This window comes from Theobroma cacao, chromosome 5 (genome assembly GCF_053813885.1).
Source record: "Theobroma cacao isolate CCN51 chromosome 5, ASM5381388v1, whole genome shotgun sequence".
Classification (NCBI taxonomy): Eukaryota; Viridiplantae; Streptophyta; class Magnoliopsida; order Malvales; family Malvaceae; genus Theobroma; species Theobroma cacao.
This window is the reverse complement of record NC_142643.1, coordinates 40,268,864-40,286,307: the sequence shown is the minus strand read 5'-3', so window position 1 is coordinate 40,286,307 and position 17,444 is coordinate 40,268,864. Positions and strand designations below refer to the sequence as shown.

Sequence of the window (17,444 nt, the reverse complement as noted above, 5' to 3'; positions counted from 1 at the left end):
CTTGTGGTCTCTCTCAATAAAAAAAGCTATAGCAGACGCCTGAATCTTAACATATATATATATAGGTGAAATAATTAAAGAGAAGTAATTAGCTTTTATTATACTAGAAAATAATCATTGACTAAAAATGGAAAAAAGAAAAAGATTGTTAGACTTGATCTTTTAATATTTTGTAGTTAAAATTTTAGTTATGAAAATCTTACATGGGAATGCATATACATATTTTTTTTACACAACTTGGAAATGAATATATATGAATACAAAGAAACTTTCGTTGATTTATGTAGAGTTTATTTTATTTTATTTGGAAGTTGTAATCCTTAAACCCTTAACTTTGTAGACAAGGATACCTTAGTAATTTTCTTTTATACATGTCAAGATGACACATCGAATTACGGGCAAATACTTCTCTTGTATCCTTAAGCCTTTCCGCTTTAATTTTCCTGAACGTCAACTTCACACACTATATAAAGAAGCTCCCACTCAGTCACATTTCCAACGCTAACTATATCCTATCCTTTCGGCTCTTTCAATAATCCAATCAAAGGTTTCCAACCTTTATGATATCCTTCCATTTCTTGCTGCAATTGTACTAGTGTAACAAAGTGGGCGACTTTCTCATGATGGTAGCTGTTTTGATTTTGCAGGGATATGATGGGAAGATCGCCTTGCTGTGATGAAAATGGCCTCAAGAAAGGGCCTTGGACGCCTGAGGAAGACAGTATTCTTGTAGATTACATTCAAAAACATGGCCATGGAAGTTGGAGAGCACTTCCAAAGCTAGCTGGGCTAAACAGGTGTGGAAAAAGTTGCAGGCTTAGATGGACTAATTATCTCAGGCCTGATATTAAGAGGGGAAAGTTTTCTGAGGAAGAAGAGCAAACCATTATCAATCTTCATGCAGTTCTTGGCAATAAGTAATCTCTCTTTTACTATCTTCACTGTGTTGGACTTCTGTTTAGAAGCCAACTAGCTAAACGACAGCCTGGTTATCTTTTATATGTTTTTAAAATGCTATGTTTTGCTTTTTCAGGTGGTCCGCAATAGCAACCCATCTCCCAGGAAGAACAGATAACGAGATCAAAAATTTCTGGAACACCCATCTGAAGAAGAAGCTTCTTCAAATGGGGATTGATCCAGTGACACACAGGCCAAGAACTGATCTCAACATTCTAGCTAACCTGCCACAGCTGCTTGCTGCTGCCAACTTTAGTAGCCTGATGAATATTCCTTTAGACAATGCTCTCAGGTTGCAGTCAGATGCTGCCCAGCTTGCCAAAATCCAATTGTTGCATAACATACTTCAAGTCCTAGGTTCTAGTAGTAGTAGTACTACTACTCCAACTATGGAAGCAATGAACCTTCTAGCAGGGCCATCTCTGCGGGAAAATCAGCTATATGAACTCCTTAGAATGAATTCTCAGCTTGAAGAGAATAGAAATCTCCCTTTTGCCTTTGCTCCACATGAACTTACACAATTGCAGTCAAATTTTCTCAATTTGGAAGCTTCTCAACATCAACCACATCAGTTCAGTGAGTATCATCAGCCAATGAAAGACTCAAAAATTTGTTCCAACAACAACGATCAATTTGCTTCTTCTTCTTCCTCTCCGGTTATTCCAACTTCAACTCCACAGCTTCCAGCTCTAGTTCCAGCCTCACCCGGACATCCCACCACTCATGTTAATCAAACTGAAAATAAGATTAACCCAAATGATATCTCTAACCCTTCATCTACTTCAACCACCTTTGAAGCTTGGGGAGATCTTATGGATGACGAAGCAAGTGACTCTTACTGGAGAGATATTATAGAGTAAGTATGAAATTAATTTTTCTTTAAAGTATATATTAATTATTAGTCTATTTGTCCTGTGGACTAAATTAATGCACTGCTTACCTCATTTTCTCTTCTCTTTTTTTTTGCCATTGCTGAATATACATATTGTTCATTTATTTATATATTTTTTTTCTTGATTTGCAGCCAGGCATCATCGCAGTCATGGACCATTTCGTAGTTATATGGAGCTTTCCATTCAATATATCAAGACTTTGGCTTAATAACTTGTAGACAACCCAGCTATGCTCAGTTAAGAGAATTGGTTTTTCATTAGATTTAATATACAAGGAAGCAAAAAAAAAAATACAGGCCAGGTGCCATTGTGTAAAGTAAAACGAAGTTATCATTCTGTGTATGTTTTTTCTTTAACAGTATAATTTGCCATACCACCTTGGATTTTTTTTTTCCTATATATATTTTCAGAAAGACTTCTTTCCTCTTGAGTCCTTATTGTTTGCTTAGATTTCCAGCATACACCATTGAATATTACATGTCAAATGATTCGATTATGTTGGAAAGTGAATGGTTAAATGCATGTGGTTCCATTTTGAATGGTTGTTTAATTCTGCACCATTTGCATTCGTGGCTATGCCTATCACCAGAAAGAGGAGGAGGAGGAGACAGGGAAAAGCAGTGGATGAATATAAAACAAGTTAGTTGTAGATCGATTTGGACACGAAATTGATGAGTGAAAAAGGCCTGTTCTTTCTTGAATTAGAAAAGGGGTTTGACCTTTGTATGTATAAGGAGACAAATTCATGTCAAACTTGTATTAGTATTTGACAGAAACAAAGCCAAAGACCCAAAAGAAAAAACAAATGCTTAAGGAGTATTTCTATTGTCATTGGCAGTGTCTCAGTCTAATGAAGATCATAGAGAATGACACTTGAAATAAATGAAATAAAATATTCCAAAAAAAATGTAAGCCAAAGCTTTGTTGCTAAACTAATAGATGGTTATATCTGCCTCCTGATAAAAAGTCAAGACTATTTGTTACTCATTAGGTAAGACTATTTCCACTAAATAGAAGCAATTGATGCAAAGCTATAGATAAAAGCAAGCCATCCAAAAACCTAACAGTCCCTCTCACCATTTGTTATTTTTCTAGAACAATGAAGTTGTGCTGCAATAAGACAGAGGGTTTATATCAAAGTTGTCATGTTGTTTACTATTGTTGAAAATATTTGCTGTTAAATTTCAACTTAAGATTAATTGTATCATTATTTGCCTTAAGATAGAAGGGAAAGATGAAAAAAAACACACCATAAGTATTTTTTTTCTAAACAAAGATAAGTATAAGAGAGCTTTGGAGAAATCCCTTTTTACAAGCTAACCTTGTCCAAGAAGGGACTTCCATGATATTTAGTAGGTATGCCATTTGACCTTAGAAAACAACTAACCCTACCTACCTTGCCAAATATGTTGATTGTTACATATAGCAGTGCTAAATCCCAAAAATTTTATCATGAAAAACACTCAAGTTCAGAGCTTTTCTCTCCATTAAAATATTTATACATTTGTAAATTCTGTTAGGGTTCTTGGTCTGTTTTCACAACATGAAATGCATAAAACTATTGTTAAGGCCTAGGAAGGTCAATCGAAACATGATGAGCAGCTAATGGTAAAGAACTATCCAATGCTGAGAATGGGCTGAGATCCTCTGACAGGACTAGTATATCAAATAATAATGGATACCCTTACAAAAATTCATTTTTTTTCCTTTTTTTGTACATGGATATGAAGTTCATTGAATCTTACGTTACATAACAATAGTTTTCTTTCTCCCATATTTCTCTTCCAGAATAGGTATAGTAATGCGAAGATATGAGGCCAGTCCCGACCTTTGATGGTTCAAAAACCTCTTATAATTAGTCACCAGACCCTGTTGCTACGAGTAGATAGTTAATTTCGATTACTCCTAAAACAATTTAGGCTTTGTTGGAATGGGGTATTTGACATATCTATTTCATCCGGATATTAAAAGAAGGAAAGAAACAATTCGAAAGTTTAAAGAATATAACAAGAACTAGTGATCTATTGACAAACTTTTGTTTTAATGTCTATGGACATATATACTTGCTAGAACTGATCATGGTACGACGCATTGACCCTAGCTATAATAGCCACCACACCCAGCAATATCTTCTCTCAAATGCAGATATGATGGCGAGGTTGGAAGGGCAGGCGAGGCAGTAACAATGGTCAGGTTAGTGCCGCAATTGGGATTTTCTGTGGTGGTGTGGCTGGGTCTCAAAGGAAGCTGCCAGTAGCTAACTCACATCCCCCAAGCTTATCATTCTTTATTTCTCGCAAACTCAGTATTCCAGAGCTTCTATTAGCTGGGAATTCCCTAACAGATGTTATACCATAAGCAGTAAAACAGGACACCTAACAGTCTACTGGATAGCAATCTTATGGTAAATTTAGTTATGATCTTCCTCGGTTTACTGCATTTCACGTGCGAAAGGGATACGCTAACAACTACCATGCCGATAAATCATACGTTTCACAGCCAAAACAAACGGATCAGCCAGCTTTGTCTGGTGATTATTCTAAAGAGTCAGGATTGAACGATGTTTTCATCATAGACTCAGGACTAAGGGCGGATAAAACAAACCTGGTTTATAACCCAATAATTAGACCCAAAAACAAATAAGGTAATAATGCTACTCGTGCTTAGGGAGCTGCAGATCTAACATTTCTGCGTCGTCACGTTTTTTAAAATATACCCTATTTAAAGTATAGTTCCTATAAATTTTCTATTAGGAAGCTAGGCATGGTCCTCCATTCTATTATTGTTCTACACTGTGGGAAGGAACAGTTTCTAATTGGATCCGCCAAACCAAAGTCCAATTCAAGCTCCCCCAAGTTGAATAATATATAGTAGGCCGGCTAAGCAGGAATAGACCTTAAGCTTACAATATAGTTTGGATATATTGGCCTGTAAGCATCAAGCCCTGCAGGCTGCAACATCTGAAAAAATTTAGACTCCAAATTGCAATTGCAAAGGAAAGATATTGGAGCAAGTTTCTACAAGCTGGAGGTCAATGTGCTAGCTGATGAAGCAAATGCAATGGGAGCTTTACATCACCTGGAAAAGAGCTCATACATGCCATTGACAAGATCAAATAGGACAAATACAGTCTTATGGAACTCGAATTTGTTCCAAGTACTGCATTGAATCTTTTTATTTCTTCACAATGACTGACAGGGAGAGCTAACTGAATAGAAGAATGAAATCTGGCATTGGCGCTTGCTTGGATATATCATACAAAACGGCAATCAAGGTGACATGTGAGTACAGTCTCTAGTGCAAGGCAGCTACTTCAACTGTAAACATCCATTTCAAATCTTGCAGAAATGACAAAATACCATCTCGTCAAAACAGTGATTAAGATCCACAGCGATTCTCAAGTTAGTTGTACTGCAATCTTAAAACCAGAAGTAATCCAACCTTTTGGCATCTGAAGACCATTAAGCATGCACTAAATAATGTAAACCTTAACAATCTTTTTGTCTTCCAACATAATTCATTTCATTATCAATCAAAAAAAAGTGTGAAGATCATGATACATGCACAAATAAAAACCCAAAAAGACAAATGTCATAATCCATATTAAATAAATTCTAATATGCTTATGTGAGATCTAGCTGTTTCTGGGGTTCTGCAAAGTGATCTGATGAAGTCATCTGGGTTTATTCTGCTCTCATCACATTCCCCACTTGACTTCCTAACCCTCAGCCCAGTTAAAAATTAAAAATAAATTAACACCATTATTTAATCCCCACTCAACTCTTGCAACAACAACCAGCTCTTACTTGGTCCACAAAACAAAATAAAGCTAATTAGTTTTACTACCCAAGGTCTTCTGCTAAGATTTAGTAGTTTTTTTGCGCATTCTTCCTGACGTAGTAGTGATGTGGCTTTTAAATAATTGTGCCTTCTTCCAGACATAGCAGTGATGCACCTTTTATACACTTTCATTACAGCAAATGTATACTGAACTTTCGCTAGTTTGCACGACTAATAGATGGGTTAAGTTATTAAGTTTAAGCTCCAATTTTCAATATTCTTTGCATTTTAAGGAGAGAAAAAGTGATCGACATGCAAGTCTCTAAAACCTGATTCACACCCAAAAAAAAAAGAAAAATCTCTCAAATAACATCAGAATAGAACCCTTTCAACTCATTATTCCCAAGGGTTAAAACAAGACACTTAATTATCAAATAACATCAAAATAAAAGATCTTGCTCATACAACTAGATAAAATAGAGGTCCCAAAATTTAAAGTTCCCATATACGGAGCACATGGAAGGTAAAAAAAAAAAAAAAAAGTTGTCACAGATTAAATACAGTTTGCAATCTTAATTTGAAACCAAATTTAAATAGCTACATTCATTAATTTTGTTTACACAACTACCATAATACTACAAGGAATATTGATGGGCTAAGTGACAAAGAGTATCAAATATGAGGGGTGAAGCCACCTTTTCACATCCTATGCTGAGTGCTGACTGTAGATCATTAGTAATTCAAATGTTTTCTCAATATATCCCAAACAACAGTGAAGAATAATCTGATGCTTCACTACATTGAACCATAAAACAAATGTATTTGCATGAATAGAAACAGATCATAATTTAGAAGTACACAACCTTCAACAGCAAAACTTAGACGCAGCACCCAGCTAATCAACAGCCATTGCTTCTGAGCCCCCATTGGCATCTTCCATTCCACTCTTCTGCTCTTCAGTCATCATTCTCATCTCCTCAATCAAACTCTTTTGTTCCTCCTCTATGGTATTTTGCAACTCATCCACCTGCATAAAGGTTGATGTAACATGATGAGGAAATTTAGTAACACATATCATGCAGATTCAACTAATATTTTAAGTGGCTAGGCATACTGCAGATCCATCATTCTACCATTTATCCACTACCATGCAAAACAAAATTCTGAAAATGACAAGATAATGGCACTGCCCTGAGGATAACAGAATTCAAAGCAGAAAGAAACAACAGATGAGAATGGTGACAAATACATCTCAAACTAAAGTAGCACAATCACAAAACTAAAACCATGTTCAGTCTCAGGATTGTACGAACGATGACATCTTAAAATGTTATTTAAACAAGTAAAGATACTCTGATATGGCTGATTTTGCAAAGAGTATATGTGAGAAAAGACCATAATAAAGCATTATGGAGCAACTCAATTCCAAATTATGTCTGCATAAGTCATTAAAGAATATGGAACCTATTCTGGTGAATTGCTGCGTGAGATCAACAACAATGCAGTGCTTGATGCCAATACATGACCTTGAAAGCTCAATTTAAAAGTCAGAATAATAGAAAGACCAAGCTTAAATTGAGGGTAATATGGGAAACTTTCTAGTTGCAATCTGCTTATCCAGCTCAAATAACTGATGTTTCCCTTGAAAACGTATACTTAGAAAAAATATGTTAAAATCTAATAAAAAATAAAGTTGTACAGACCAAAATAAAACTGATAAAGGAAACAGACATAAGTTCCATCCACTGACTTCTAATGGATTCTTCCCTATTTTCCAATCTTTGCAGCTTAAAATGATAATTTATAAGCCAGGCTCTCACATATCCATCTTGTGAGAAAATTACTAAATCCACAGGGAAGATTCAAGAGCCAGAGTGCAAAAGAAAACAAACAAAAATTCAGAATCTACATGAAACCCAGGCAATAAGGTGAATAGGTATCAACTTCTAAGAATGGAATACAAGCAGCATGAGCAAGTTTACGAAATATCTTTGACTCAACCAGAGCACTAAATCTGTAAAACATAATACAGAAGAAGACTAAGTTCATGGAGAGGGATTTCAAAAAAACATATTCACACAATCAAGATACATTACCTAACCCTATATATCAAGCATCACAAACCAAGCTTCAATTTGATCAAGTTAGAACAGGAACAGTTGGAAAAAGCAAGCAAGTTACAAGCAGACTTTGACATACCACATGTAATAACAGAGCAAACTGTTTCTTCCGGAGCTCTAGCAACCTTGAACCAGCAGTGTTCTCTGCCTCAAATGCTGCAATTTCTTTCTCTAATTCTGTTATACTTTTCTGTGTCTCTGATCTCGGGGGTTGTGCAGAAATCAATTTCCTAATTGCCTCACACTCCTCCTTGTGCTGCCTCTCAATCTTACTTTCCTCCAGTTGTTTCTTTAGATCTTCTATGTCAGTCTGTGCCTGTAATATCTGCCTATTTATCTCATCTTTTAACTCATTGAAGTTCTCCTTCTCTCTAAGATTTGCATCAATAACAGCTTTACTCTTTAAAAGAGGAATCTCAAACGTCGATAACTCTTGTAAGAAAGACTTGGAAAGTTTTGCGCATTCATTATAGTTATCTTCATCCTTCTCAACCTCCAGCACAAACGAGGTAAACTTCTTTTGAAGTTTCTTCAATGGGGGTTCACCTCTTGTGGTAGTGGTGCGAGTTAGAAGCCTGTGTTTTATAATGATATCATCTTCAGCAGGGCCAAAAGCATAATTTGCAGCCACTGTCTCTCCCCTACTGGACACTTTCCTTCCTTTCCCCAACATCTAAATGTCCTATTATTCCCCCAAACCTGCAACATTAGTTCATGAACTACTTTTTAAAAAAATGCCATAGATATCCACAATCTCTACAACTGAAACATCATTTTCAAAGACAGACTTGAACAACCCTCATGTGTCAATCAACTTGAGCACTCGTCAATAATGACACATATAACACTCCAAACTCTCCACATTCTCGTTCATACAAGACTGCAAACGAAAATTGCAACAACCAAACACAGAAATGATGCAACGACACGGGCAGAATCACAAAACAAACAGTTTAATTAAAAACTCGCCAACACGAAACGACAGATTATAATTTTGTTTACCTTATTGTACATTGTTCCCTTTGTTTTAAGATTTAATATTTTGCTAAATGGCTAAACAAGATATATCAATAAAATCAAAAGAAAACAGTATGCTAAAAATTTATATAAAAATACTTGATTATAGCAAATTAGATCAATTTCTCAAGGAAATAAATAAAGTTAAGATTATGAAGAAGAATTTTTCAAAACTTTTGAGACAATTAATTAAAATGCTAATAATTATGACAGAATTATAAAAAAAAATTAAAGTAATAATAGATTACCAACTCAAAAAGCTTGGAGAGTGGAAGATTATGTAGCTGACTGACTCGGTGGTAACTCGTTCATGGAGATTTTAGAGTTGCCTTTCAAATTTCGAGTCTCGACAGAAGGAAAAGAAAGCCCTAACGCAAAGTTACGCGGCTTTTGGACTTGGTTCGCTTGGGCTTTCCGGGGCTGCTACCCATTAATTCTTCGAGTTTCACGGGCTACATTCGGGTCGGGCGGCTCGGATATTAGCTCCTTCACTAACCGAACCGAGGTTTTCGGTTTTTCACCAAAGCCGAATTACTATTTCTTTCTTTCTCGATTTTTAGATATAATTTTTCAAACGAATGTAACTGAATTTTATTGAGTCTGATAAATTGCTTTAATTTCAAAAAAATAAAATAGATTTGTTCGCAACCAATAAAAATAAGAGGCATCAACCTTTTGATTTTGCAAAAATTATAAAGTTGGAATGATGTAATAACGGCAAATATATTAACTTTATGTTTACCACCATTATTTTTTATTTTTAATATACCTTTAATTTTCACTCAAATGTATAAATTCAACAAATCATAATTATATGATGTATATGACAATTTCATTTACATCAAATATGAAGATAGTGAGATAAAAAAATCTTAATCTAATTATGTAATGATTAAAATCCAATCATCATTGATCTAATAATTTTTCGAATTAAAATCATGTGATTTTTAAAATCTTATACTCAAATTACTAATCATCATTGGTTTAAACTTTTACATACGAAATCCTATTCACATCTTATAGAAGATAGATACAACAACTTATATACCCCTTCCTTCTCAAGCCAATAATTACCATAAAAAAACAAATCAATATGATCAAATATGTAAAAATTTGTTGAGTAATTAGAATCAATTTTTATTCCATCAAAGAATTCGGAAAGCTTTTCATATGGTGTAGCATTGAAAAGAAAAAAAAAAATTGTAGTTGTAATACTAGTTTGTATACTAAGAATGTATCTAAAGAGAAAAAGAAAAGCATGAAACTATTTCAAAGAAATGTACTTCATATTGCTTCTCAATCTTCAAAATCGTCCCCATAGAGCTGACCCCTCTGGAATATAGATATAGATATATATATATATATATATTTGCTTTCTGCGTGGTGTTTATGCATATAGCAGTAGTCTACATGAGAGTCCAGCAGGAAGATGTTCTGGGGTTCCAAACTGCTGGAAGCAAGAACTTTCTGCCCTTGTTTCCATGAGCGTTGAAAGCTCCACCATTAGTGGGGTCAATGTGGACCTTGCCAGGGTTTCCAGGGAATGCACCACTGCCGAAAATGCCTCGGCAAGCCGAGCCAGGGCCAACCTGATGGACCATGTTTCCATCGTAGAAGCCATTGTTAAAAGGGTTGGTGACTGTATCAGCCAATGTTGTTGCCAAGGCAATCACCATTGAATCAGCTGCCATATTGACATTTGGTGGTTGCAGGACCATGCCCTTTGGCCCATAGTTAGACTGGTGGAAGGGCCATCCGCATGATCCAGGGCACTCGGTTTCTGGGTTCCCGACTATGATGTATGGCTTGTTGTTTTCTGCAAAGTTGAAGATCAAGGAACAAATTAAATACTACTAATATTTATCAACTTTATCAGGAGGGAGGGATTCTTTGTTTAAAGGAAAAAACACAAACATTTTGAAAGAAAGGAAACAAAACTAAAACTTACCAACAACTCCATGATCAGCACATTTTCCCATGCAAAGTCCTTGGACAGTGACATCCCTCGCGGTTACAATGACGGGAATGAGGTTGGGATCTCCATTAGTAGCATCATGGACAAGCTTTGGAATATAATCTACAGTAGTCAGGATTTTCCCATATTTATAGGTAAGATCACTAACTTGTTTCACCACATTTACAATGATTCTTGGGCTTCTTCGTCGTCCATAGCGTGCTCCTGGCACGGCAGATTGGTAGCTCTCAACAACCCTCCACCAACTTGAAACTTGAGGCTGGAGGTTGGTTCTGTCACCTTCATTGTTCAAGGATTTGATGAAGTTCCTAATGGTACTCTTTTGGACTCTGCCACACCTACCGTACCAAATCAGGGCTAGGTTGAGAGTTCCGGTGAGGAGAGGGCCGCCATGATGGGTCATTACCACTTTCGAGTGGCCGTAGCCATAGCTGAGGGAAGGATTGAATAAGAGGATAAAGAAGAGGGCAAGAGAGAGGGTGCGAATTGAAAGAGGAGAAGATACCATTGTTCCCAATATGCTCTGTTTTTGCAAATTGTTTAGGCTTCGGAAGTATAACGCAAAGCAGATTTGAGATGCATTCGCATGCATGAAATGTGAAGTACAATTAAGGGAAATGAGATTATGAGCATACAGGGATTTAGCTAATTTAGGGAGTCTAATCTTGGATATTGGTTGAACCTTAATTTTTCAGAGGTAGGTGTCCATTTTAAGGCTTGTTAAAGTTAGTATAATTTGGATTGAAGAAAATGGATGCTGTCACATGAAATCCTAGCGAAGCGGGGGGGACAACTTCTTTAGTTAAATGTAGAAGTAAGAACTCGTCAAAAGGTAGTAACCCCCATCAATGTCATTGCCGCCAAACAAAGCATCCCTTGATATGGATTCTGATGTCAACGACTATAAATAAATTGTGGGTACAAGGGTTTGATGCTTACTTTTTTTTTTCTTTGTTGATCATCTTTAATCTTGAATCTCCCTATTTAAACCTACAATACCATATTTGTATTATAATATCAATAATGGCAAATTTTGATAAAAAAAAAAAATGGTTCATCATCACTTGATTTAAAAGTTTTTGAATTCTATTATATTCAATTAAGTTTTTGTATTTTTATTTTGAATTAAATAGAACCTTATAACTAAAAGTTAAATAATTATCATAAATCAAAATGTCCCATGTTATTTCATATTTACGTAAAAAGTGAAAAATATTACATGATTATATCATTGTTATCATTAATAATAACCTATTGACATGTTATATGACACGTGATATTTTGAATAGCAATAATTAATCAATCATTAATCATAAAGACTTATTTAATTCAAAATAAAAAGATTTATTAAGTATAATAAAAAATAAAAATTTACTATATTCCATGTGGTTATATTCCATGTGGTAATCGAAGAATACTTAATTTTTCTGCAGAGATGTCTTCTTCCATGCAGCATAAGTGAAAATCAAGGCACAGCAAAGACATAATTTCAATAATACACATTGGAATTAATCATTTAATTTACGCAAATGTAAAGCTAATACAAGGTAACAATTCTTTTTCTTTCTTTTTTATTTCTTTTAACAACAGATGAAGGAGAGAAGGGGGTGAAAGGAGAGTATGTATCAGTTTTCATTTTCATTTTTGTTCTTTGGATGATATCTGTCAATCACAGGTACTACACTTCCTAAACATACTCACATCCTGAACACTCAGTTTTAATGGTTCTCTTATTCTGTGTCGATAAAAGACCCCGAGTTTCTTTACATTTATGCCATTTTACCATCTTCTCTTCGTTCTGCCTCAGCTTTGCAGCCACAGACTTCAGACCACTCTTCATGCAACTAACAACAACTGTTACAAGCTCTCTGCAAATCACAAGTTTACAACAGTTAGTTCACAATAGCAATTTTCCATCTGCAAACATGGCTAGCAGCAAACATAATCTAATGCAATGCTAGTAATGGGAGAAGAAAAAATAACAAATGGAAGCAAGATTCTTGATGTCCAGAGCTGCTATAATGAGGAAGTTTTTATGTTTTCAAGAGACAACCCAAAAGTGGTTTCTTGCTAGGAAGATTGAAGATTTCAACTTAACCAAAAGGTCTCGTACTATTTGCTCAACGACAGGAAAAATATAGCATCATTCTGCAGGGTTATAGACTCCCCTGAATATATTCTGGCTATTATAGACAGCACAAGAAGAATTGTCTTGACAAAAATCTGGCAGACTTATCACAGAACTTTAAGGTTTTTCCAGATTGAGCAAAATAAAGAGTGCACAGAAGTGAGTATTATCCTGATGATGATACAAAGGCGAAGTTGTGAGAAAGCTCCTTTCTAGCCTCTAGTAAAGCAAGATCTTCCTAAATATTAGGAATATAGCTTTTATGACAGGTTCATAGAACAACTATAGCCAGGGCAAAATGTTGATCCTGCATTCTGATTCTCTAGAGTTACATGGTCAGTGGACAACAAGAATTATGCTAATGAAGAAAAGCATTGCTACATTATTTGAACTAAAGATTAATAATTAATAGAATACCTACCGCATCCTGGCGGTGACCAGCCCATTAAGGACAATACATCAAATCTAAACATACCAGATTAAAGAGGACTTCTTCTTGAACATTTCAAGGGAAAGAATAGCTAAAATGCTAGGTATCAAACCTTTGGTAAATTGTCACCGTCAAATCTAAAGTCTCAAGACCTTAATCACCAGCTGAAAAAAACTAATAAACTAATTCTTTCTTCCACTAATTGTCCCCCACTTGTAATCGGACTAATTGATAATATAGAGACTATAAGCCTGATCTGAAAAGGACCACATGAAAAAAAAAGAAAATGCTTAGAGCATCCTAAACTAATAGCCTCAAAACTAAGACTTCATTGTTACTACATCCAGTGCATAGATATTACATTAATCACATAAAAAATTTAAACCGCAATTTTTTGGCTGTCTCAATCTTAATGGTCATTCAGTCTCAAGCATCCTATTTTCTCCATAAAATCCCATAAAAAAAAATGCCTTGACCATATTCTACTCAGGCCACAAAAAGCTCAAGGAAGAACAAAGTTGAAGATCAACACAATAAATTACTTTCAACTCCTGCTTTCCTATTGCTTTACACAAGATTACTGCAGTTTTATTGCATCTCATTTAAAAAAAAAAAAAACAGAACATTTACAGTTTTAAAGGTTATAGGTAGTCAGCAATTAGGATCCGAATAAGGAAGAGAAGGCTTAATATTCTTAGCAATCCAGCAAAAACTATTATAAGGTATGCTATGCCATGATTGGAGTCATAAACCCTATTTAACTTTTTCCACTTGACAATTGCAAGATTTGTTCATGAAGCATAACAATATCTGGTCGATGCCTATATTGACGAAATTATGTATGCACCTCATTTAGAATGCAAAGAAGAGAAAATAGCTATATGGTTTGAAATTCATAATTTAAAATAACACCTTGCGTCCTGATAATACCATAGGAACTGAATCCTAATTATTAGTCCTAAAGGATACAATAACAGTTGGAACTTTCATAACAGTAGCAGGTGTTAACACCATCCACTGCATAAGCCATATGTTTCTTAGTCGACTGAACCTCTCTATAACCTAAGTTTGATAGAAAGTTGAGCATGGCCCTAAATATTGTCTGTTCAACTTGTTATGATCTCTCTTTTTACCAGTTGTATGCCTTGCTCTTTAAATAACTATGTACATTTTCACATAGTGGTAGTTATAATGAACAATGAAAAAGTAAGGGTGAAAGTTAGTTCTCTACCAACTCTGCCCTGTTATCTCTTTAGTAGGCTCAACAATTATTAATAAAAAATACTTAGACGTTTTATATTTTTATAAGGTAAGATTGATTAAAGGGTACATTTGGGACTTACAATGGTGAGCAAGGAGAACGGCCGCCATTTACATAGTAAACGAACAAATATGAATCGTAGTGCTGACCATTGATCAAGTAAAACCCATGCAACATCCGCACACACTTGAATGACATCTTTTTGTATAAATGAATGGCTGGATTATTGTAAGAAATCACATGCAAGTAAATTGCACGGCATACTGGTATGCTCGACGCATATTTAATAACCTTACGGATAAGTGCTGTAGCTGTTGATTCAACACCAAGAAAATGTTGGTCATAGGGTCAGGATACATTTCAAAAATTAGAAAAGGAAAGGAGGAGAAAGAAGAACCATTAATTGAGAAAAAGGCTCGCACCTATGCCAAGATTTCTGTAAGCATCTACTACTCCCAGTGTCAGAACATATACTAATGTTTGATCCACCTTGGATGAGTCATACCTGAGCAAATCTGCTATCTGCAAGGTAGGTGTTGCTTGAAATGAAAAGCATGATTCAGAAACAAATTATCAAGAAGACGCAAGCATTTAAATACTTAATAAAGGACAAGCAGAAATATTTGAGACCCAAAAACAGAAGCAAAAGGTTGAAGTCCATATTAGTTTTCCACAAGAATATATTCATTTTAGAATCATAACAAACACTTTAATACCATATAAGTCCTAATTATTGAAACATGTTAAAAACTCTGCTTAAGCCGCAATTCAACCACAAAGCAAATCTCATATATGCATTATATGCGCTAATGCAGATAGATGACGCACCTCACTATCCCTTGCCAGTACAATTCTTGCAGTTACAAATCCAATAAGCTCATCACTTTGACCATTGGGTCGACTACGATCAACAGCTGCCCATGACACAATATCACGTCCATTCACAACATTTTGGAAAAACTCAGACTCATACCTGAAGAGATCGATACCTTTCCTTGAAGATGCAAGAAATAATCTTTATTGAAAACCCTCAATAGAAAACAGAATGAGTTCTTACCTGATAGGAAATACGTCACTGTGGATTTGTTCTAAAATGGCTAAATCAGATGGTTGTATAGGCCTATAGCAGATGGAAGGACGATGTGAGATTTTCAGGTTCACCATTGAGGATTAGAACATTAATCCCCAGAAAAGATGTGATAGATTTGGAGAAATTGTAAAGAAATTTCTCCTTCCATTTATGCAGCATCAGCCACAATCGCCATTCAGCACTCACTAAAACTGAAACAAAAATTTCGCATTTCATTAGTTACTTCTGATGCCAAATACAGCCCACACCACCCAACCAGCCGAAAAACACAACAACAACACAGACACAAGGGGAGAAAAAGCTGACCTTCATTTTATAGCTAGTACACGCTTCTTTACAACATTAGAAAACTTCAAAAAAAAAAAAAAACTGATAGCTTTTCCAGCCTTCCCATTACAACATCAAGCAATTGCTCATATGATATGATTGAACTGTTTAGTTGTCACTTTTTCTACTTGCGTTTACTCTTGAAAAGTATAAGGCAAAACTACGTTTGGATACAAAATCAAGCAATCTTTTTGCAGAATTTAGAAATTAAGAGGTTTTTTTTTAGAACAAATTCAATGATTTAACTTCTATAGAAATTTTTAAGAACAAACAGCAAGTAGAAAAGACAACTGAACCTAAAATAAGTAAATATCTGATAAGTAACAAACTTCAAAAACACCATCAGATTCACTCGTCTTTCTTTCACCTATTTCAAAGAAAAAAAAAAGTAAAGAAAGCTTAACCATTAAGTATCAATCAACATCCCACTAGCTATTTGATTTCAAGTTCCAGAGAACCCCTGATCTCCATTAATCAAACACTTTCTACACTCAACACTCAAATTGTTTACTTTCTTGTCTACAAACAAAACAAAACAAAACCCCAAAATTTCAAATACCCAAAAACCAGCAAAACCAGGAAACCAAGGATAAAGACTCAAAAACCCAAGCTGGAAATGAACCCAAATCAGTAAATTACAGAAAAGATCCATAGAACAAAGATCATATATTCATCAACAGCAAAAGCACAAACAAACCAAGCAAAACCCTATTGGAAAACAATTTTGTAAAAAAGAGGAAAGTTTCTAACCCAGAGAATCTCAGGCGACAACAACAATCGCAGCGTGAAGAACTGAAAGACGGAAGGTTATTTGTGTTTTTATTTTATTCGTTGACCAGTGAAGGAGACCAAGGGACAAGACAGAAACATAAGACTGTACAACGGGGCTTTTGTCTTGTTGAATCCTGATGATTTGATGATTGTTGATTAATTAGAGCCGAGGTTAAAATGCTTAAAAAATGAATAAGTAAAACAATAAAATAAAATAAAATATAAGTTGATTCTTTGATTAGATTCCCAGGCTAAAGAAAACCCAAACTGAAAGATAACTATGTCCTTGGCATAAAAAAAGCTTAAGATAATTGATAAATCTCTCAAATAATAAAAACATTTTTTCTCAATAATAAAAATTTCAAATTCTTTTTTATTTATTGGTAAAAGTCAAGTTGCCACAATCAAATTTTGTAATAATTATTTTATTCTATCTTCAACAAATAATCATTCTATTTTTCTTTTATTCCATTCATAATCATCTAAATGTGTTGTTAATGTTTTGATTATTTTTAAATTAATACTTTAATTTTTTTTATCCATTATGATCTTCTTTTCTAATTGTATTAACAATTTATAAATTTTTTTATCAGGTATAATTTTTGTAGAGAAAAATCAAAACTTAAATTTTTAAATAATGATATACATATATTAATTATTAAATAAAAAATATTTCAAATTATATTACAATTAAG

General features: G+C 34.6%; 4 protein-coding genes across 5 annotated transcripts; 1 reads left to right on the top strand and 3 right to left on the bottom strand.

The window, feature by feature from the left end:
- Positions 1-468: 468 nt before the first annotated feature.
- On the top strand, positions 469-2,389 carry MYB9 (myb domain protein 9). The gene is made up of 4 exons (XM_018121173.2): positions 469-547; positions 648-917; positions 1,034-1,813; positions 1,982-2,389. The coding sequence occupies exons 2-4, from the start codon at positions 652-654 to the stop codon at positions 2,013-2,015; spliced, it is 1,080 nt and encodes a 359-aa protein (XP_017976662.2). The 5' UTR covers positions 469-547; positions 648-651; the 3' UTR covers positions 2,016-2,389.
- A 2,422-nt stretch (positions 2,390-4,811) lies between these two features.
- Positions 4,812-9,175, bottom strand: THO7 (Tho complex subunit 7/Mft1p). 2 transcript variants are annotated; one of them, XM_007029545.3, is made up of 4 exons: positions 9,016-9,175; positions 7,830-8,449; positions 6,494-6,657; positions 4,812-5,188 (listed from the first exon to the last, which is right to left on the bottom strand). In XM_007029545.3, the coding sequence occupies exons 2-3, from the start codon at positions 8,421-8,423 to the stop codon at positions 6,526-6,528; spliced, it is 726 nt and encodes a 241-aa protein (XP_007029607.3). In that variant the 5' UTR covers positions 8,424-8,449; positions 9,016-9,175; the 3' UTR covers positions 4,812-5,188; positions 6,494-6,525. The 2 variants fall into 2 exon arrangements, with proteins under 2 accessions (XP_007029607.3, XP_017977716.2); XM_018122227.2 differs by lacking the exon at positions 4,812-5,188 and having other exon boundaries at positions 6,207-6,657.
- Positions 9,176-10,124: 949 nt separating this feature from the next.
- On the bottom strand, positions 10,125-11,250 carry LOC18599531 (protein EXORDIUM-like 2). The gene is made up of 2 exons (XM_007029544.3): positions 10,716-11,250; positions 10,125-10,583 (listed from the first exon to the last, which is right to left on the bottom strand). Exons 1-2 carry the CDS (start codon positions 11,248-11,250, stop codon positions 10,174-10,176), a joined length of 945 nt encoding a protein of 314 aa, XP_007029606.3. The 3' UTR covers positions 10,125-10,173.
- Positions 11,251-12,229: 979 nt separating this feature from the next.
- LOC18599530 (Acyl-CoA N-acyltransferases (NAT) superfamily protein) lies at positions 12,230-16,893 on the bottom strand. Its single transcript, XM_018122248.2, has 6 exons — positions 16,729-16,893; positions 15,619-15,842; positions 15,390-15,534; positions 14,984-15,083; positions 14,644-14,872; positions 12,230-12,610 (listed from the first exon to the last, which is right to left on the bottom strand). Exons 2-6 carry the CDS (start codon positions 15,723-15,725, stop codon positions 12,430-12,432), a joined length of 762 nt encoding a protein of 253 aa, XP_017977737.2. The 5' UTR covers positions 15,726-15,842; positions 16,729-16,893; the 3' UTR covers positions 12,230-12,429.
- Positions 16,894-17,444: the final 551 nt, after the last annotated feature.